At 45.4% G+C, this 23,109-nt stretch overlaps 1 protein-coding gene across 1 annotated transcript in view; it reads left to right on the top strand.

Moving 5' to 3' along the window:
• AFG1L (AFG1 like ATPase) overlaps window positions 1-23,109 on the top strand; it is a 130,331-nt gene that overhangs the window by 24,633 nt on the left and 82,589 nt on the right. The window contains exons 3-4 of the mRNA XM_024202598.2: window positions 17,371-17,422; window positions 18,537-18,638. Coding sequence (XP_024058366.1) covers window positions 17,371-17,422; window positions 18,537-18,638 — 154 coding nt within the window. The remainder of the gene's footprint in view (window positions 1-17,370; window positions 17,423-18,536; window positions 18,639-23,109) is intronic.

Raw genomic sequence — 23,109 nt, 5'->3', positions numbered from 1 at the left:
ATCAGGGTTGGAAGGGACCTCAGGAGGTCATCTAGTCCAACCCCCTGCTCAAAGCAGGACCAATTCCCAACTAAATCATCCCAGCAAGGGCTTTGTCAAGCTGGGCCTTAAAAACCTCCAAAGAAGGAGACTCCACCACCTCCCTAGATAATGCATTCCAGTGCTTCACCACCCTCCTAGTGAAAAAGTTTTTCCTAATATCCAACCTAGACCTCCCCCACTGCAACTTGAGACCATTGCTCCTTGTTCTGTCATCTGCCACCACTGAGAACAGCCGAGCTCCATCCTCTTTGGAACCCCCCCTCAGGTAGTTGAAAGCAGCTATCAAATCCCCCCTCATTCTTCTCTTCTGGAGACTAAACAATCCCAGTTCCCTCAGCCTCTCCTCATAAGTCATGTGCTCCAGACCCCTAATAATTTTTGTTGCCCTCCACTGGACTTTTTCCAATTTTTCCACATCCTTCTTGTAGTGTGGGGCCCAAAACTGGACACAGTATTCCAGATGAGGCCTCACCAATGTCGAATAAAGGGGAACGATCACGTTCCTCGATCTGCTGGCAATGCCCCTACTTATACAGCCCAAAATGCCGTTAGCCTTCTTGGCAACAAGAGCACACTGTTGACTCATATCCAGCTTCTCGTCCACTGTGACCCCTAGGTCCTTTTCTGCAGAACTGCTACCCAGCCATTCGGTCCCTAGTCTGTAGCAGTGCATGGGATTCTTCCGTCCTAAGTGCAGGACTCTGCACTTGTCCTTGTTGAACCTCATCAGGTTTTTTTTGGCCCAATCCTCTAATTTGTCTAGGTCCCTCTGTATCCGATCCCTACCCTCTAGTGTATCTACCACGCCTCCCAGTTTAGTGTCATCTGCAAACTTGCTGAGAGTGCAGTCCACACCATCTCCAGATCATTAATGAAGATATTAAACAAAACCGGCCCCAGGACCAACCCTTGGGGCACTCCGCTTGAAACCGGCTGCCAACTAGACATGGAGCCATTGATCACTACCCGTTGAGCCCGACGATCTAGCCAGCTTTCTGTCCACCTTATAGTCCATTCATCCAGCCCATACTTCTTTAACTTGGCGGCAAGAATACTGTGGGAGACCATATCAAAAGCTTTGCTAAAGTCAAGAAATAACACATCCACTGCTTTCCCCTCATCCACAGAGCCAGTTATCTCATCATAGAAGGCAATTAGGTTAGTCAGGCACGACTTCCCCTTGGTGAATCCATGCTGACTGTTCCTGATCACTTTCCTCTCCTCTAAGTGTTTCATAATTGATTCCTTGAGGACCTGCTCCATGATTTTTCCAGGGACTGAGGTGAGGCTGACTGGCCTGTAGTTCCCCGGATCCTCCTCCTTCCCTTTTTTAAAGATGGGCACTACATTAGCCTGGGTAGGGTGACATCTGGTGTCTTGTGCTGGGATGCCAAAATGAGAGCTTCACTGACAGTAGAGAAGTGCGTGGCGATCACACTCTGGAAACTTGCAACCCCAAATTACTACTGGTCAGTGGACAAACATTTTGGGGTTGGAAAATCCACAGTGGGGGCTATCATCACACAAATGTACAAGCCCATTAATTGTCTCCTGCTACACAGGATTGTGACTGTTGGCAACATGCATGAAATATTGGATGGTTTTGCAGCAATGGGTTTCCCAAACTGCAGTAGGGCAATACACAGCACACATATCCCTATTCTGGCACCAGCCCATGTCACCACTGAGTATATTAACAGAAAGGGTTACTTTTCAATGGTTATGCAAGGACAGGTGGATCAGCAGGATGCTTGACTGATATTGGGGAAGGTGCATGATGCTCGCATCTTTAAGAACACGAGACTATTCAAAAAGTTGCAAACAGAGACATTCATCCCCAACTAGTGCATTCAAATTGGGGATGTTGAAATGCCAAGAGTGATTGTGGGTGCTGCAGCCTTCCCCTGGCTCATGAAGCCATATATTGGCCACCTCTACAGCACCAAGGAAAGATTCAGCGACTGGCTCAGCAGGAGTGGAATGACAGTTGAACGTGTTTTTGGTAGATTGAGGAGTCGTTGGAGATGTTTGCCAACTACATTGGATTTCAGCGAGGCATTGTTATAGCTGCATGTTGTTTATTGCACAATATCTGAAGTGAAGGGAGAAAAGTTATCCTGTGGTGGAGGAGTGAGGTGGACTGGCTGTCTGCTGAATTTGAACAGCCAGACACATGAACTATTAGAAGAGCTCAGCACAGAGCTGCATCACTGAGGGAGGCTTAAAAGACTATTGTAGCAGTCAGGCACAGTAACATTGTCTGATGAACATTTTATGAAACAGCGTTCAGGAATGGGTTACTGTCTCTCCCATTTTGGAATCTGTAATGCTTAGTGTAAACTACTTAAAATGGAGAGGGTGGCATGGATTGTGTGTCACTATGAATTCAGTGTACATTATTTAATATGAAGGGTTGTTGCCTCCAGCTATAATATCTGTAATGCTTTGTTTAAACTTATGACTATGAGTTGTTTATTGCCTATAATAATAAAGATATGCAGAGTTTTAAAAAATGGAACTCTATGGTTTGCAAACCAATAGCCAACAAAAGTAATGTTGAAAAAACTCAGTAAAAACAATCTAGCAAAAGTGTAACAGGGTGAACCATACTTTAAAACCCCTAGTCCAATATGAAATGCAACAAGTATTGTCTGATCCTGCGGTTTCCACAGGTCTGTGTATGTGTAACCGTGGTTCTTGTTTTCCCCCAGTGTGGTGTGGTAGGGGTATAGGTGCACACCCTGATGCCATCTGTTGTGTTGTGGAGTGTAGGGACCACTGACCAAGGAGTTCTCCAGGGACTGGAAAGTCCGTGGAGTCAGTATTCTGTGAGCATGTAAGTCAGCGGTGCTCTACGACATTTGTGTTTGTTACCTGAGCAGATCCATTATATCCTGGTGCATTTCCTTATGTGCCTCTCAGTCCTTTTCCATCTCCTACAGCAACTGATCTCTCCATTCTCATACCTTCTCTATGATCATGGCCCTACAAGCCCTATTTTCATGGGCCGAGTCCATAGAGGATTGGAGGAGCTTGCCAAACATATCCTCCTGAATCCTCTTCTTTCTCCTCCAGATTGGAGTCAGACGTTCAGCAGGCATGGAGGCAGGACCTCTCAAGGCCACCATGCAGGAGGCTGATGATTACAACAAAAAGATACACCGTTAGATTTGCAGTCACAATAGAAAAGGGAAAGATAAGTCTCAAAACTCCCTTGCATTATTCCCATAAATATTTTTAACAAATGCTAATGGTCACTTTTGCTTTGGGGAGGCTGTGTACAGAACCACTCTGCAGCTTAAACCATTGTGAGCATGGGCTAGCCTTCTGGGGAGAAAAGGGTGGGCTTCTGTTGCACATAAGCTTTAAAAGCTAGGTGCCTGTGGGTATGGGAGAAAAGCAGTGAATATTGGCAATATTTTCACAGGCAGAGGTCACTTTTGTTGATAACTTTTTCCTGAGGGTGATAAAGGCACAGAGAACCAGCTGCTACTGTCATCCTGAAGCCGTCCAGGCACATATGCTGCTAGCCAATTTATTGCAATGATGCCAGCTGAGCTCATCACAGAGTACACCTCTACCCCGATATAACGCTGTCCTCGGGAGCCAAAAAATCTTACCACATTATAGGTGAACCCGCGTTATATTGAATTTGCTTTGATCCGCCGGAGCGCACAGCCCCGCCCCCCCAGAGCGCTGCTTTATCGCGTTATATCCAAATTCGTGTTATATCGGGGTAGAGGTGTACCATGGGAAAGCCTCCTATGGTGGGGAAAGAAACAAGGCTACCATCCCTAGCAATGTTCGGGAGAGGGTCACAGAGTATCTCCATTAAAGTTTCATTGAGAACTCTCAATATGACAAAAGGGACATCCCTATTCAGATGTAGTACTCTGCATGGGCCTCTCAGCCTAACCCAACAAGCCAAAGTATTGAAAAGCAGATGTGGATTCTACCTCTGTTTTCTTCTCCCTACCTCCACCTGAGCACAGGACACTGATGTAGTGTGGATTGTATGACCTGACTGCCATACTATTTTTTTAGAATGTATTCTCTAACACTATATTTTCTAACATTTTATCAATAACCAGTCAAAAGTAAATGCCTTTGTTCTCTAAAATTCAGGATGGAACAGGTGTCATTTTTTAAAATGGTGAAGAAGGGCAGTGGGAGGGAGGAAGAAGGTGAGAGATCAGGTTTTGGGCAACAACAAGGGGAAAAATTAATACAAGGAATAATTCCTGTACAAACATACCTAAGGTTCCTTCCTCTTTATCATTGGGCTCCTGTGTGTTTGTGTGGTGGGACTGGCTTGACTCCGCCGGAGTTTCAAAGAGCTTCTGGCTTGTGGCATGGTTTGAATCCTCTGTCATGTCACATACTCCTCCCTCCTCCCTGTCCACCACAAGGATTTTTGCCTCAGCTTCCTATGAAGTGTCCGTAGTCGTAGTCCCCACCAAGTAGTGCATGCAGTTTGTTGTAAAAGCGGCAGGTCTATAGGGTGGCACCACAGTTCTTGCTGCCCACTCTCACCTTCTGGTGTCCCTGGTGAAGTTCCTTCACTTTCACACAGCACTGCTACTAATTCCCATTGTATCCTTTTGCCTGTAACTGCCATGCAGTCTGCCCGTTAGATGTACGTTTTCTACAGCTGATCTATAGCTGTGCTTGTATAGTCTCTTCCCCCCCACAGGTCCAGGAGATCCAATATTTCTTTTCTGCTCAAGGGTGAAGAGTGTGTAGTTCCCCTCTGTATGCATGGAGCTGGCCTGGTTGTTTCAGCAGTTGGATGCTGTGATGTTTTAGGGTTCATTCAGGCCAATAAAATGTTCAGTCAACATATGTATTGCATCTTTGGGTGCCTTAAATGTTATGCTGCTGTGGGTCACAACCCTGATAACAACCACTGTTTTATGACTTTGGAGGCCTGATTCATGGTGTTTGAATGTTTAGGCTTGGCAGTGCTGGAAATCTGTTAATCAAGTTATTCTTTTAATTTGGAGAAGATTCAAATTTTTTTAAAATCGACACTCTTAGGAATCCCAAGTAAACCATATGCTAGAATTTAAAAGCATTTAAAAGTATAACTGTGTTCAAAAATAGTTAGATAAGTGATATCAATGGCTATTAGCCAAGATGATCAGAGATGTAACCCTATGCTTTGGGTGTCCCTAAGCCTTCATCTGCCAGAAGCTGGGACTGGAAGACAGGATGTATCATTCAGAATTGCCTTGTTCTGTTCGTTCCCTCTGAAGAGTCTGGCACTGGCCACTCTCAGAGACAAGATACTGGGCTAGATGGACCATTGGTCTGATCCAGTGTGGCTATTCTTACATTCTTATAATTTCCGACTGGTTTTAAAATGAGCTATCCTAAAGGTGACTACAGTGTCTTCTTTTCTGGAAACATCAAATAAAAGAAAACATCATTTCACTTGGATTTGAAAAGATACCCTAAACCACTAGAATTCCTCCAAGTATGTAGGGCCCTTTCTTGGGACTAAATATATCTAAGCTCTCACTGAACATCCATTCAGACCACTTCAGTAGCAGAATTGATGTAACGGAGGGATACATCGTTCACTAGTCATAAATTTTGGTGACGACAAATTCTGCTTTCATCCCCAAAAGTCAATCTTGGACTTTCCAAAAGTCCAAGCAATTATGCTTCCTTCCTTTGACCCAAAACAGTTTTTTTCTCAGACTTTCCAGAGATAACTCCTGGAGTGAGAATTAAACAGCGGTAACTGCCCAAAAGGTTGAAATTCAAGGAAGTTCCAAGCAACTGAGACAGACAATTTAGAATGGAAACATTTGTGCAACAACATCCTCACTTTTGCATTGACCTATTTGCATTTCCTGATTTTTATTTGTGTGTTTGTGAGAGAGAGATTTTTTTTTAAAAAAGATGTGGAACCTGAGTTTTTTAAAAATGCAGACTTTTTCTATTCGCTAATAAATATTACGTCTTTTGCCTCGTAAAAAATGAAGAATGACTGGGAGTGTGGTCAATAATCCTAAATTTACTCTAAAGAAATCCCTTTATTTTCAGAAAGAAATTTGTAGATCTATATTCTCATACAAATATCCTTTTTGTTGTTGTTCCTTAGTTGTATAGTTCTGAGATTCAGCAACTATATTGAGAGAAAGACTTTTAAAAAATATGCACAAATGCACACAGGAAAAAGTCATCAATTAAATTATCTTTCTAAATGTTTAAAGCCCAAGCAAAGAGTCGCAGCCAGTTCTATTACAGGTTTGGTTGATAAAGGTAATAGTGTTGATGTAATATACTTAGACTTTCATAAGACATTTTACTTGGTAGTTGATTAAAAAACATAAAGATATAAAATTCATATGGCACATGCTAAATGGATTAAAAACTGGCTAAATAATAGGTCTCAAAATGTAATTGTAAAGGGGGAATCATCATCAAATGAGTTTTCAATTGGGGTACGGCAGGGATTGGTTGTTGGCCCTACATCTATTTAACATTTTTACTAATGACCTGGAAGAAAACATCGCTGAAAAAGTTTGCAGGGGGAGTGGTAAATAATGGAGAGGACACGTCATTGATACAGAGCAATCTGGATTGCTTGGTAAACTGGGCGCAAGCTAACAATATGTGTTTTAATATGAATAAATGTAATTGTATAAATCCTGGAACAAAGAATGTAGACCATACTGTTACAACAGGAGACTCTATCCTGAGAAGCAGTGACTCCGAAAAAGATTTTGGGGTCATGGTGGATAATGAGCTGAATGTGAGCTCCTATACGATGCTGTGTACAAAAAGGCTAACGCAATCCTTGGATTTATAAACAGGAGTAGAGAGGTTATTTTAGCTATGTATTGGCCACTGGTGCAACTGCTGCTGGAATACTGTGTCCAGTTCTGGTGTTCACAGTTCAAGGAGATATTGGTAAAATCAAGAGAATTCAGAGAAGACCCAGGAAAATGATTAAAGGATTGAAAAACATGTCCTATGATGATAGACTCAAGGAACTCTATTTATTTAACATAACAAAGAGAAGGTTAGGGGTCCCTCAATTACAGTCTGTAATTATCTACATTTAACAAACATTTAATAATGGACTCTTCAATCTATCAGAGAAAAGTATAACATGATCCAATGGCTAGAAGATGAAGCTAGATAAATTCAGACTCTAAATAAGGCATAATTTTTTAACAATAGGAGTAATTAACCACCGGAACAACTTACGAAGGGTGTTGGTGAATTCTCCATCATTGGTAATTTTTAAATCAAGATTGGATGTTTTTTTAAAAGATATGCTCTAGGAATTACTTTGGGGAAGTTCTATGGCCTATGTTATCCAGGACGTCAGACTAGATCAAAGGTGGGCAAGCCACATCCGGCCCGTGGGACCCTCCTGCCCAGACCCTGAGCTCCTGGCCCGGGAAGCTAGCCCCCGACCTCTCCCCTGCTGTCCCCTCTCCCCCGCAGCCTCAGCTCACTGCACCGCAGCGCAATGCTCTGGGTGGCAGGGCTGCGAGCTCTTGTCGGGCTGCGGCTGCCCAACCCGGTGCTCTGTGCTGCACAGTGGCGTGGCTGGCTCCAGCCGGGCGGCACGGCTGCCTGTCCTGGTGCTTTGGGCAGCATGGCTGTAGCACCACCAGCCACCGGTGCTCCAAGCAGCGCGGTAAGGGGGCAGGGAGCAGGGGGGGTTGGATAGAGGACAGGGGAATTCAGGGTGATGGTCAGGGGGTGGGGGTGTGGATGGGGTCGGGACAGTCAGAGGGTGGGGAACGGGGGTTGAATGGGGGCAGGGGTCCTGGGGGGGCAGTCAGGAAGGAGGGGGGGTTGGATGGGGCGGCAGGGGGCAGTCGGGGGCAGAGGTTCTGGGGGCGGTCAGGGAGAAGGGGTGGTTGGATGGGGCAGTCAGGAATGAGAGTGGGGGGTTGGATGGGGCGGTGGGGAGCAGTCGGGCGGGGGATCCGAGGGCTGTCAGAGAACAGGGGGGTTTTGATGGAGCAGGAGTCCCGGGCAGCCGTCGGGGTGAGAAGCAGGGGGAGTTGGATAGGGGGCGGGGGCCGGGCCACGCCTGACTGTTTGAGGAGGCACAGCCTCCCCTAACCAGCCCTCCATACAATTTCGGAAACCCGATGTGTCCCTCAGGCCAAAAAGTTTGCCCACCCCTGGACTAGATGATTACAGGAGTCCCTTCTGGGCTTGGAATCTATTAATCTATTAGTGGAACTGTTCAGAACATCTGAAACCTTGTTGCAACTACAGATTAAATTAATAAAATTTTTGGGCATTCTATTAATATAGCTCTCTAAATTAAATCTATAAGTGGTTCCATTATAGTTAGACTTGCATATTTGTTGAAGATATTGGTACTAAAAAGGCATGTTATTCTGAGACATGCATCTTGCTGTTTTTGGTCATGTATTATGTTTTTGTATGCCCATTAATGAATGTTTTTGCTACAGAAGCTACTGTTTCTTTAATTTAGCACTGTGTTTTGAAATGTGCTCCAGATTCAAGTTGTTTAGCAATTACACAACTCCAAATGAGACCACAGGGGTTGTAATTTTAATTTTCCTCTGTTCTTGCTTAGCTTTTATTGCTTTGTGAAATTGCAGCATTTAAAATAACCAAACAAGTACCCTTGCAAAATATTGTAGTGGATATCAGTCCAGCCTCATAAGCTGATCAGACTTTTGTTCAGTTCTCTACTTTAGAAACTGATTTCTGTTTGGAATTATGTATACACTTGTAAATGTTTCTGCTTAGTTACTTGAAAAACTGAAGTGAATTGTGAATCTTAAGATAAATGCAAACTGCTTAGCAAAATCATCCACATGGAAATATTTCCAAATAGGAATGCCTTTATTGAGTGTAACTTAGAAAACAAACCTTCAAATACAACACAGCATGTCTCAAGTAACAGCCACTCCGGCTGAAAACACTTCAGCAACATTCATTCAAGATAAATGCAACTTACTAGATAAACTGTGAGTTAGTAAAATACATGTTTTGAAGTGAAACATATTTAGACATAAAAAGACAGACCTATCCCTATTGTAACTCCGTTGTTTTGAATGAAGCTTAAACCAGAGATAACTGGCTCAAAAGCTCTAGGTAGAGAGGATGGAGATTAAGACTGTCCTTCACGCAACCCTACCTCCTTTTTAAAGCCAAGAAATTTCACATCCTAAACATTGCTGATAATCTACAGTATATATTTGCAAATATTGTGATACTGGTTTATATAACAAAATCTATTTTCCCAAGTTCTTGTTGGGCTCTGTGGTCAAAGGGTTTAGTGGATAATGAGAGAGTCTGTTTTGATGGTGGATTGGGAAAAGTTTAATTGTGGAGTTTGGAAGTGTGGTGTTAAATAGGGTAAGCATGCCTAGAGATATGGTTGTTTTAAATAGTTCTAAATAAAATTGTATATATTTTTCCTCTTTTTTCCCCTTTGCGCAACCCACATATTGTTGTAATATTAGATTGGTTACAAACTTTTGAGTCAGTAATTTATCAAGGTTCTTCTTCGAGTGATTGCACATGTCCATTTCACTGTAGATGTTTGTGCACAGCTGTGTGCAGATGTGAGAGTTTTTACCCTTAGTGGTACCCATTGGGGCAGCCTGAGCGCCCTCTGCAGTCTCACACACATCGCACAGGCAGAAAGAGCTGTGATGCACTGATGCCCTCTTATCCTAAGGTGTTTGAGGCTGCAAGAGAGTTGTTAAACCTCATAGTGCCACTGTCACCATCCGTTAAAGAGACTCATTCAGCACTGGCGCCCAAGGTACCACCTTGAACGCCTTCACCTCTGCACCTGCGTACCAATTGGGCTGGTACCATCTAGGGCATGGTGGGTAAACTACAGCCCGTGGGATGGATCCGGCCCGCCAGCCGTTTTAAACCAGCCCTCAAGCTCCCGCTGGGGAGTGGGGTCTGGGGCTTGCCCCACTCCAGTGCTCCAGCCGGGGTGTAGGGTTGGGGGCCACTCCACGCAGCTCCCGGAAGCAGAGGCATGGCCCCGCTCCAGCTGGGTAGCAGGGTTGGGGGCTGCTCCACGCGGCTCCCGGAAGCAGCGGTATGGCCCCCCTTCAGTTTCCCTGCCCCAGCCCTGATCCCCCCTCCCACCCTCCAAACCCCTCAATCCCAGCCTGGAGCACTCTCCTGCACCCCAAACTGCTCATCCCCAGCCCCACCCCAGAGCCTGTACCCCCAGCCAGAGCCTGCACCCCTTCCCGCACCCCAATCCCCTGCCCCAGCCCTGATTCCCCTCCTGCCCTCTGAACCCCTCAGTCCAGCCCAGAGCACACTCCTACACCCCTCATCCCCAGACCCACCCCAGAGCCCGCACCCCCAGCTGGAGCCCTCCCCTCTCCCCCCTGTACCCCACTTCCCCGCCCCAGCCCGGAGCCCCTTCCCACACCTCATTTCTGGCCCCACCCCGGGGCCCGCACCCCCAGCCAGAGCCCTCACCCCCTCCCGCACCCCAACCCCAATTTTGTGAGGATTCATGGCCCGCCATGCAATTTCTATTCCCAGTTGTGGCCCTTGGGCCAAAAGATTTGCCTATCTCTGATCTAGGGGAAAGCCACAAATGATCTCCTTGGCTTCTCTTTCTTCAGAGTCAGCCTTCTTCATTGGTACTGATGGGTACGGCACCAACATACTAACAAGAAGCTTCTTCATCAAACTCCTAGCCGGTCCCATCCGAGGGGATATGTCACCTGCCTGCCCTGGTTTCAGCCTCAGTTCCAGCTGGGACCTTTGGGCTATGCATAATTGGGGACCAGGCTGCGCCAGTGGCCCTTTTGGAACCATGAGGCTTCCTCTCTCAATCAAGAGTATCCCCCTGGGCACCTCAGCTGACTCCATCTTCTGGGCATCAGGAGCATTTACACCTCAAACACCATAGTGTTGGTACCAAGCCCCGCACCAAGCAGTCAGGATCTCTCTCACGAACAGCTGCAAGAGGAGCAGGAACTGGATCAGCCTCCGGTACCATTGGCAGTCCCCTGATGAGCCAATTGTGGTAGAGCCTATTTCTTCATCTTCTGATGATTTTAAGACTCATCAGGAGTTGTTGAGGAGGATGGCTATGACCCTAGATATCCACCCAGAGGACATCCAGGAAAAATCCCACAAACTGGTGGACATTCTGACATTTGCAGCTCTGGCTAGAATAGCCTCATATAGATATATCCAGTAGAGCTATCTTAAATCCTACCTAAGTGCTCTGGCAGACTCAGCTTCCCTGCCTCCAACTGCAAAAAGAGTGGAGAGATGGTATTATGTCCCCTTCTAGGGGTTCGCACACCTAAATAACCATCCTCCTCCAGGCTCCCTTGTAGTCGCAGCAGCCGGTGTAAAAGAAAGATGGGGCACCAGGCATCAATGCCAAAAAATAAAGAGGACAAGAAGCTGAACTTATGTGGGAGGAAGCTTTATTCCACAGGTGAATTACCGTTTCGTCCTGCAAACCAGCAAGCTTTGTCGAGGCACTACGATTTCACCCTGTGGTATACATTTTGAAGTTCAAAGACAAACTTCCAGATGAGGTGAAACAGGAGTTCCAGCCTCTCATAGAGGAGGGGAAGTTGGTTACCAGAATAACTTTGCAGGCAGGTCTCAATGCAGCAAATTCTGCAGTGCACCGCTTGACCTCTGCTATCACGATGAAGCGCTCATCCTGGTTACACTCTTATGGCCTCCTTCCAGAGGTGCAACAGACAGTCCAGGACTTACCTTTTGAAGCGCCATTGCGCTTCACAGAAAAGATGGATGAGACTCTGCAAAGTTTACACCCCAGCAAAGAAGTGGAAGGGGTTTCATCCTCCTCAGTCCCAGTATTTTCAGGGATTTGTCCCTTGACCCCAAGACCTACCAAGAAGAAGGAGCAGAGGTTACAAATGATGCCCACCACTGCCTCTGCTTCCACAGCCACCAGTTCATTGAGGCAGGCAGCATATTCCAAGAGCTCATTTTTATGGGTGGATTGAGAGCAGTCCACCACTTACAAGAGTACCATCTTTTTCTTTTCCAGCTTTTTCAAACTGCCTGTCCCACTTCTTTTGTGCTTTGGCCCATGTCCCAACAGATCGGTGAGTTCTAAGCCTGGTGGAAGTGGGATATACATTCCATTTTATTTCTACCTCTAACACCCTTCCCCATCTCTCTTCAGGGACCCCTCCCAAGAGACAGTATTACTGCAAGAGATATAATCAGTTCACCTTGTAAAAACTATAGAGGAGGTTCATCCTTTATTCAGGGGAGAGGTGTTTTACTCCTAAAACTTCCTGATCCTGAAGGTAAAAGGGGGGTCTCTCACCTATTTTAGATCTAAGGCAGCTAAACAAGTTCCTAAAAATAACCAAAATTCTGGATGGTCAGTCTAGCTTCTATTATTTCTTCTCTGGAGCCAGGAGACTAGTACACTGCCTTTGACTTAAAGGATGCCTAATTTCACATGGCAATTCATCAGAGCCACAGAAAAATTCTGAGATTCTTTGTCAGCCGATGCCTTTATCAGTTCATAGTCCTCCTCTTTGGTCTCTTGGCTGCTCCAAAGTGTCTGATGGTGGTAGCACCATTCCTCCAGAGGTTAAGGGTCTAAATGTTCCCTTCCCTGGACAACTGGTTGATAAGAAGTGGTGCCCAGCATTCATAGAATCATAGAATATCAGGGTTGGAAGAGACCTCAGGAGGTCATCTAGTCCAACCCCCTGCTCAAAGCAGGACCAATTCCCAACTAAATCATCCCAGCAAGGGCTTTGTCAAGCCGGGCCTTAAAAACCTCCAAGGAAGGAGACTCCACCACCTCCCTAGGTAACGCATTCCAGTGTTTCACCACCTTCCTAGTGAAATAGTGTTTCCTAATATCCAACCTAGACCTCCCCCACTGCAACTTGAGACCATTGCTCCTTGTTCTGTCATCTGCCACCATTGAGAACAGCCGAGTTCCATCCTCTTTGGAACCCCCCTTCAGGTAGTTGAAGGCTGCTATCAAATCCCCCCTCATTCTTCTCTTCTGGAGACTAAACAATCCCAGTTTCCTCAGCCTCTCCTCATAAGTCATGCGCTCCAGACCTCTAATCATTTTTGTTGCCCTCCGCTGAACTCTTTCCAATTTTTCCACATCCTTCTTGTAGTGTGGGGCCCAAAACTGGACACAGTACTCCAGATGAGGCCTCACCAATGTCGAATAAAGGGGAACGATCACGTTCCTCGATCTGCTGGCAATGCCCCTACTTATACAGCCCAAAATGCCGTTAGCCTTCTTGGCAACAAGAGCACACTGTTGACTCATATCCAGCTTCTCGTCCACTGTGACCCCTAGGTCCTTTTCTGCAGAACTGCTACCTAGCCATTCGGTCCCTAGTCTGTAGCTGTGCATGGGATTCTTCCGTCCTAAGTGCAGGACTCTGCACTTGTCCTTGTTGAACCTCAGCAGGTTTCTTTTGGCCCAATCCTCTAATTTGTCTAGGTCCCTCTGTATCCGATCCCTACCCTCTAGTGTATCTACCAAGCCTCCTAGTTTAGTGTCATCGGCAAACTTGCTGAGAGTGCAGTCCACACCATCCTCCAGATCATTAATAAAGATATTAAACAAAACCGGCCCCAGGACCGACCCTTGGGGCATCCGCTTGAAACCGGCTGCCAACTAGACATGGAGCTATTGATCACTACCCGTTGAGCCCGACGATCTAGCCAGCTTTCTATCCACCTTACAGTCCATTCATCCAGCCCATACTTCTTTAACTTGGCAGCAAGAATACTGTGGGAGACCATATCAAAAGCTTTGCTAAAGTCAAGGAATAACACATCCACTGCTTTTCCCTCATCCACAGACCCAGTTATCTCATCATAGAAGGCAATTAGGTTAGTCAGGCACGACTTCCCCTTGGTGAATCCATGCTGACTGTTCCTGATCACTTTCCTCTCCTCTAAGTGTTTCATAATTGAATCCTTGAGGACCTGCTCCATGATTTTTCCAGGGACTGAGGTGAGGCTGACTGGCCTGTAGTTCCCCGGATCCTCCTCCTTCCCTTTTTTAAAGATGGGCACTACATTAGCCTTTTTCCAGTCATCCGGGACCTCCCCCGATTGCCATGAGTTTTCAAAAATAATGGCTAATGGCTCTGCAATCTCATCCGCCAACTCCTTTAGCACCCTCGGATGCAGCGCATCCGGCCCCATGGACTTGTGCACGTCCAGTTTTTCTAAATAGTCCCGAACCACTTCTTTCTCCACAGAGGGCTGGTCACCTTCTCCCCATATTGTGCTGCCCAGTGCAGCAGTCTGGGAGCTGACCTTGTTTGTGAAGACAGAGGCAAAAAAATCATTGAGTACATTAGCTTTTTCCACATCCTCGGTCACTAGGTTGCCTCCCTCATTCAGTAAGGGGCCCACACTTTCCTTGACTTCCTTCTTGTTGCTAACATACCTGAAGAAACCCTTCTTGTTACTCTTAACATCTCTTGCTAGCTGCAACTCCAAGAGTGATTTGGCCTTCCTGATTTCACTCCTGCATGCCTGAGCAATATTTTTATACTCCTCCCTGGTCATTTGTCCAATCTTCCACTTCTTGTAAGCTTCTTTTTTGCGTTTAAGATCAGCAAGGATTTCACTGTTTAGCCAAGCTGGTCGCCTGCCATATTTACTATTCTTTCTACACATGGGGATGGTTTGTTCCTGCAACCGCAATAAGGATTCTTTAAAATACAGCCAGCTCTCCTGGACTCCTTTCCCCCTCATGTTATTCTCCCAGGGGATCCTGCCCATCAGTTCCCTGAGGGAGTCAAAGTCTGCTTTTCTGAAGTCCAGGGTCCGTATTCTGCTGCTCTCCTTTCTTCCTTGTGTCAGGATCCTGAACTCGACCATCTCATGGTCACTGCCTCCCAGGTTCCCATCCACTTTTGCTTCCCCTACTAATTCTTCCCTGTTTGTGAGCAGCAGGTCAAGAAAAGCTCTGCCCCTAGTTGGTTCCTCTAGCACTTGCACCAGGAAATTGTCCCCCACACTTTCCAAAAGCTTCCTGGATTGTCTGTGCACCGCTGTATTGCTCTCCCAGCAGATATCAGGGTGATTAAAGTCTCCCATGAGAACCAGGGCCTGCGATTTAGCAACTTCTGCTAGTTGCCGGAAGAAAGCCTCGTCCACCTCATCCCCCTGGTCTGGTGGTCTATAGCAGACTCCGACCACGACATCACCCTTGTTGCTCACACTTCTCAACTTTATCCAGAGACACTCAGGTTTTTCTGCAGTTTCATACCGGAGCTCTGAGCAGTCGTACTCCTCTCTTACATACAACGCAACTCCCCCACATAATCTGATCCACCTTTGATGCTCGAGGCTTGCTGATCAACACAGACAAGTCAGTCCTGTTGTCAGTACTGAAAATAGAATTTATTGGAGTGATCCTGGACTCAACAACAGCCAGGGCCTTACTACCACAGGCGAGGTTTCACACAATGCAAAGCCTCATTCTGCACTAAAAGGCTTATGCTCTCACCATGGTGAGAAACTACCTAAGGCTGCTGGGGCATATGGCAGCGTGCACTTATGTGATTCAGTATGCCAGACTGCATCTCAGACTCCTTCAGGGCTGGATGGCCAAGGTGTATACTCTTCAAGAAGGCATCTCATAGATATGTTAGTGCATGTATCAAGTCACATGTTGTCCTTCCTGGATTGGTGAATAGAACCGACCAATGTCTGCAAGTGAGTTCCTTTTACCCCATTTCAACAATCTCTTACATTAGTCATGGATGTCTTGGACCTGGGGTGCTGGGCTCACCTTGGACCCCCTCCAACACAATGTCTCAGTACTCCACAGGATCTCAGTCTACACATAAATATGAGGGAATTGCTGGCTATCCGTTTCGCTTGCATGGCGTTCCTTTCTCACATCCAAGTAGGAAGCGGCATATTGTTGCTGACTGACAATATGACTGCCATGTTTTACGTAAACAAGCAGGAAGGAACCCGGTCCTTACTATTCTATCGAGACACAATCTGGCTCTGGGACTTGTGTATCAGTAACTATACTTCTGAAAGTAGCCCATGTCCCAGGGACTCAGAATATAGTGGTAGATCGACTGAGCAGGTTGATCACCACGAGTGGTCCCTTTACCCAGACATAGCAAGGTCAATTTTTTAGCTCTGGGGGGCAGGACACAACCCAGGTTTGTTGACAGATGCTTTTCTACTGCTGTGGTCAGAAGGTCTGCAGTACACTTTTCTCCCCTCTCCCTCTTTTGCCCAGAGTTGTCTGTCAGGTCAAGCAGGACAAGGCCCGTCTTATACTGTTTGCCCCAGCATGGCCCCGTCACTACTGGTTTTCACAGTCCCCCACTGTTACTCACACTTCATGCAGACCTATTTTTGGAGAATCATGGCCGCCTCCTCCATCCCAACTTTCAGGCCCTTCACATGATAGCCTGGAGACTTCATGCTTAACATTAGCAAAGGAGTCCAGCTCTGGAAAGGTGCAGAAGGTAGTGCTGACTAGTAGAAAACCATCAATGAGTCAACTTACCTTGAGAAATAAAATAAGTTTTCCACCTGGGCAAGGCTAAAAGGGGTCTCCCCTAGTCCAGCACATTCTGAATAAAAGCAAGAATATCTTTTGTGTTTGAATCATCAAGGATTGGCAATTAGCTCGATCAAGGTACACCTAGCAGCTATATTGGCATTTCCCCCTCCTGTGGATAATTGCTCCCTTTTTTCAAACCTGATACGAAACCACTAAGCAATCTAGAGGTGATGCTAAATTTGGACAACTGGTCCTCCAGTCCCTGTTCAAATGGACTCCGAATCCACCTCCAGATGGGACTGCCTGTGAGTCACCTACAATACACTGGACATGTGCAATCACTTGAAGAAGAAGAAACAGTTACTAACTTTTGCTTAACTCTTCTTCGAGATCTGTGGCACATGTCCATTCCACAACCTACCCTCCTTTCCCTCTCTATTGGAGTTGTTCCAGTAGGAAGGAACTGCAGGGGAGGGAGGGCAGTGGCAGCTCAGCCCTTTATGCCTGCATGGTGTGTGCAAACAGCAGAGGGTGGTTTGGCTGCTATGACAGTTACCACTAAAGTTAAAAACTCTCCAACAACTATGCATTGGAGCGCACAAATACCTACAGTGGAATGGATGTGTGCAACACATCTTGAACAGTAGTTATGGAAAGGTTAGTAACTGTTTTATTTATAATATTTTTTATGGTAGCCCTACTTAATTAATTAAATCCAGCCACCTGATTTTATTCCCTCAGCAATAGGCTTGCATTAATTACACACTGTGTTTATGTAAAATGATCCTTCTCTTTTTTTGCAGCTCTTTGCAAAAAGCAAACCTCCGAAAGGTCTTTACATCTATGGAGATGTTGGTAAGTTTCAGTAAAGTTTTCATTGGAAGTTTTGTCTAAATGACGGTTTCACAGAGTTTCCATTTAAGAGGGAGCAGGGTCCAGTGCACCTGTGACTGTTTGCCTGCTGCCCAGCTGAGTTTACGGGAAGGAATCTGGGCCTTACAAAGGGGAAGATAGCAGCAATACCTGCTACCCATGGATCGCTCTCAGCCCGGAAAGGCAGGGGAAAGGTGCTAGAAGGGTTCCTGAAGAAAGTTGCTGGGGTAGCTGTTGAAAGCCCAGAAACATAACCCCCAAGAAAGGATGGCTTTGCCACCCCCTGAACCTGAGGGAAGAGAAAAAAGCTTGGGGAGACTTTATTTTGAGTCTGGGAAAAAGAGACTTTATTTCAAGTTTATTTGGACTTAATAAAGTAGAACCCCAGGATAGGTATTCTGTCTTGTACCTTTTGGTCTGTGTGGAATTCTTAAGGGATGCTGAGAGTGGGGGAAACTGAGGCAGGGCCACACTCAGCCAGCAGAGGATGCTACAGGACAGGCATGCCCTTCTACAGAGGGCTTACTCAAGTTCTAATGTATCCTTTTATGTCAAAGGTTTTTTATTTTATTTTGTATAACAAGTTACTTATTTTAATGAACTTTTCAGACTTGTTTCTTTTAGAATATGAAATGGTATGAAGTATAGACCCAATTGCTCTCAGATTTCTATTTGTATTAATGTATTTCTGTTTGTGACATGTTATTTACTAAATTACCCATATTGTTAAATATTGGTTAAGTAAGAGGAGGGGGAGGCAGAGAGATGAAGATTTTATTCTAGTCATGTCAATATACCATGAAAACATCTTGATAATATTTGGAATATGTCAGATGGAGACAATAGGGACACTTGTTGGCTCAAAATGTCATACTTTATTTTTTCAGAATTTGTCCTTTATAAAGTGAAATACAACTTTCCTCCTAGCTCTTTTAACATAAAATATAATCTCTCTTCCCAAACAAGCAAGCCTTTTACTGTTCAGTAGAAGAGAGTAGTTTCATTAGTTCAAAGCTAATGAACAATCATTACTGTAATCAGTACATACTGTTTTTAAATTAACTACCTGTTGGTTCTATTTGTTTTTTATTTGAAGGCACAGGAAAGACAATGGTGATGGACATGTTTTATTCTTATATAGAAGTAGAGAGGAAAAAGAGAGTCCATTTTCATGGTTTCATGCTAGATGTACACAAAAGTAAGTGCAAATATTCTGACATTTACATGAGTCGCATTGAGTGTATAATCTATAAAGCAACCCTGATTTATTCTTCCAAGCATATGAGCCAATTTAACTTTCTTTTACATAAGTAATCAAAAATACATTTATTAAAGCATTGTTAGAATCTTCTGTTATTCCAGTATAGCTATTAATAACTATAGGAATATCCACTCAAAAGATAATGTAGTGTGAGGTGTATGTGAAATGAGATGTATATTCAGGATTAATTTACCCCTTAACTAAACACCCGTAATTTATCAATTAACTTACACTCCATTTGGAAGAAGATAGATGCTAATAGTGAAGTTTACATTGAATGACATAAATAATGTGATGGTGTCCCAAAAATATAGTTTGTGTAAAATCAGCAGTTAAATTATTTGATACTCATTTGGCATACTGTGTTCAGTTGAGGGTACAACAATTTAAGAAAGACAGCAAACAAAATTAAGTTTGGAAAATAAGATCTATGAGGAAGGGTTAGGGGTTGGGACATCTTCCATCTCCAGGAAACATAACTTTACACATATGAAAAGGAATGTTAGGAGAGGACAGGAATCAGTTATTCTCAATGAGGTTTAGGGACACCCAAAGCATGGGGTTGTGTCCCTGACCATCTTGGCTAATAGTCATTGATGGACCTATCTGCCACTAACGTATCTAATTTTTCTTCGAGTGATTGCTTATGTCCATTCCATTGTAGGTGTGTGTGCTTGCCACATGCACCAGTGACGGAAGTTTTTTCCTCAGTGGTATCCGTAGGGGACCAGCTCTGGAGTCTTCTGGACTGGTGCGCGTATGCACCAGTATAAGGGGCACTGCTGGCCCCCTTCCTCCCTCAGTTCCTTCTTACTGCCAGTGACAGTGCTGGGACGCTCCCCTTGCTCTAGCAAGTGGTTTCTCTTTCACTGGTTCTTTGAACTTTTATTGTGTAAACAGTTGTAGATAGTTATCAATTCCTAATAGTGTTAGTGTACTTAGTTATTCATAGTCCCCCCAGGGACTTAACCCAGGGACAGGGCATGCCCCGCTCCCCAGGGCTTCAAGCCCAGCGATCCACATCTTAGGGCTTGTCTACACTGGCACTTTACAGCACTGCAACTTTCTCGTTCAGGGGTGTAAAAAACACCCCCTTGAGCGCTGCAAGTTTCAGTGCTGTAAAGTGCCACTGTAGTCAGTGCACAAGTGCTGGGAGCTATTCCCCTCGTGGAGGTGGTTTTTTTATAGTGCTGGGAGAGCTCTCTCCCAGCGCAGGTGCCGCGACTACACAAGCCACATTAAAGCGCTGCCGCGGCGATTCAATTATATTAAACCAATGATGTGCTCTAAAATGATGCCTTTAATTTAAAACCTTTTTTTATTAACTATTTAAACTGGTAACCCAGGTTGTAGCCCACCCTAAAGGAATTGCCAGGGAAAGCTGCAGCTAGCTTGCTTTCCCTTGAAAGGACACGGACAGCCCTCCGATCAAGAATAGACAGGTAAGCAGTAAATCTTTGAAAACAAAATAATATTTATTTAGAAATGAGTGATTACAGTAAAAGAATAGAGATGGATATAAGTGGGAACAAATACGAAAAAGGTTACAGTTGCAGTTTCATCAATCAAGGTGCACTTGGCGGCCATATCAGCCTTTCATCTGCACATATTCTCAGTATTCTCACATAAGATGATGGTCAGGTTCCTCAAGGGCCTCTAGAGGCTGTTTCCTCCGGTATGGGATCTGGTTCCCCAATGGGATTTCAATCTAATCCTTTCCAGGCTTAACCGTCCTCCTTTCGAGTCTCTAGCCTCTTAGAGTAATAGAATCATAGACTTTAAGGTGAGAAGGGACCAATATGATCGTCTAGTCTGACCTCCTGCGCAATGCAGGCCACAGAATCTCACCCACCCACTCCCGCAACAAACCCCTAACCCAGGGGTAGGCAACCTATGGCACATGTGCCGAAGGCGGCACACGAGCTGATTTTCAGTGGCACTCACACTGCCCGGGTCCTGGCCATTGGTTTGGGGGGGGCTCTGCATTTTAATTGAATTTTAAATGAAGCTTCTTAAACATTTAAAAAACCTTATTTACTTTACATACAACAATAGTTTAGTTATATATTATAGACTTATAGAAAGAGACCTTCTAAAAACGTTAAAATGTATTACTGGCACGTGAAATCTTAAATCAGAGTGAATCAATGAAGACTCGGCATACCACTTCTGAAAGGTTGCCAACCCCTGCCCTAACCTATGTCTGAGCCATTGAAGTCCTCAAATCATGGTTTAAAGACTTCAAGGTGCAGAGAATCCTCCAGCAAGTGACCCAGGCCCCATGCTGCAGAGGAAGGCAAAAAAAACCCCCAGGGCCTCTGCCAATCTGCCCTGCAGGAAAATTCCTTCCTGACCCCAAATATGGCGATCAGCTAAACCCTGAGCATGTGGGCAAGACTCACCAGCCAGATACCCAGGAAAGAATTCTCTGTAGTAACTCAGATCCCACCCCATCTAACATCCCATCACAGTGCATTGGGCATATTTACCGCTAATAGTCAAAGATCAATTAATTGCCAAAATTAGGCTATCCCATCATACCATCCCCTCCATAAACTTATCAAGCTTAGTCTTGAAACCAGATATGTCTTTTGCCCCCACTGCTCCCCTTGGAAGGCTGTTCCAGAACTTCACCCCTCTGATGGTTAGAAACCATCGTCTAATTTCAAGTCTAAACTTCCTGATGGTCAGTTTATATCCATTTGTTCTTGTGTCCACATTGGTACTGAGCTTAAATAATTCCTCTCCCTCCCTGGTATTTATCCCTCTGATATATTTATAGAGAGCAATCATATCTCCCCTCAGCCTTCTTTTGGTTAGGCTAAAGGCTTTGAGTCTCCTTTCATAAAACAGGTTTTCCATTCCTCGGATCATCCTAGTAGCCCTTCTCTATACCTGTTCCAGTTTGAATTCACCCTTCTTAAACATGGGAGACCAGAACTGCACACAGTATTCCAGATGAGGTCTCACCAGTACCTTGTATAACGGTACTAACACCACCTTATCTCTTGCACCTGTCGTGGAAGGTCGCATTCCTTGTAGCCATTACTTCGGCAAGGCGAGTCTCCGAGTTTAAAGCTCTCACTTCGGAGCCCCCGTATATGGTGTTCTACAAGGACAAGGGTCAGCTGCAGCCCCATCCAGCCTTCCTGCCGAAGATGGTGTTGCACTTCCATGTCAACCAGGATATCTTCCTCCCAGTGTTCTATCCAAAGACACACGCAACCAACGAGGAGAGACGCCCGCACACTCTAGATGTCAGGCGTGCCCTCGCTTTCTTCTTGGAGTGCACCAAACCCTTTTGCAGATCACCTCAGCTCTTTACTGCAATTGGTGACAAGATAAAGGGCCTTCCGGTGTCCTCTCAGAGGATTTCAAACTGCATCCACACTTGTTACGAGTTGGCGCAGGCTGTGCCTCCACCGAAGTGAAGGCTCACTCTACTAGGGCTCAGGCGTCTTTGGCTGCCTTCGTGGTGCATGTCCCTATCCAGGACATCTGCAGGGCTGTGACGTGGTCTTCGGTACACACGTTCACCACGCATTATGCCATTACCCAGCAGGCCAGAGATGACGCTAGATTTGGCAGAGCTGTGTTGTAATTGACACATCCATGAACTCCTGCCTGCCTCCAGAGGTATTGCTTGGGAGTCACCTACAATGGAACGGACACGAGCAAGCACTCGAATAAGAAAAAATGGTTACTAACCTTTTGTAACTGTTGTTCTTCAAGATGTGTTGCTCATGTCCATTCCATGACCCACCCTCTTTCCCCTCTGTCGGAGTTCTGGCAAGAATGAATTGAGGGAGGGAGAGGGCCAGCAGCGCCCCTTTTACCGCTGCATACGCGTGCTACTCCAGAGGGCACCAGAGCCAGTCCCCTATGGATATCACTAAGGAAAAATCTTCTGGCACCGGTGCATGTGGCGAGCACACACACCTATAATGGAATGGACATGAGCAACCCATCTCGAAGAACAATAATTACACAAGGTTAGTAACGTTTTTTTAACTCAGTTATGTTTATTTAGTCTCCTCTTTTCCAATTAGAATTTCTCAAAACTTAACATCTTCAGATCTCAAATATTAAGATCTGCCATCTTTGGGACCCTATGCTGCACCTACTCCAAGACAGCAATAACTTTCTGTGATACATGACCAATTTTGCACTTAGTGGAGATCCATATTCTGGAAATTTAATAAATTCATTCTGCAATGACAACAGGCCCACCGACAGCAATTCCGGGCCCCAGGGCCATCCCTAGGAGGGGGCGGGGCCCGGGGCAGAAGTGACAAATACGTCACTTCAGGGACCGCCCGTCACTTCCGGGACTGACGCGCTGGCCAATCGCACAAAGCATGGGGCCCGGAGCAGTCATGTGTGCCTCGGAGCTGTGTGGCCCACCCAC

This window comes from Terrapene carolina, unplaced genomic scaffold (genome assembly GCF_002925995.2).
Source record: "Terrapene carolina triunguis isolate 2854851 unplaced genomic scaffold, T_m_triunguis-2.0 Scaffold42, whole genome shotgun sequence".
Classification (NCBI taxonomy): Eukaryota; Metazoa; Chordata; order Testudines; family Emydidae; genus Terrapene; species Terrapene triunguis.
The sequence above is the reverse complement of the archived record's forward strand: the minus strand, read 5'-3'. Positions and strand labels throughout refer to the sequence as shown.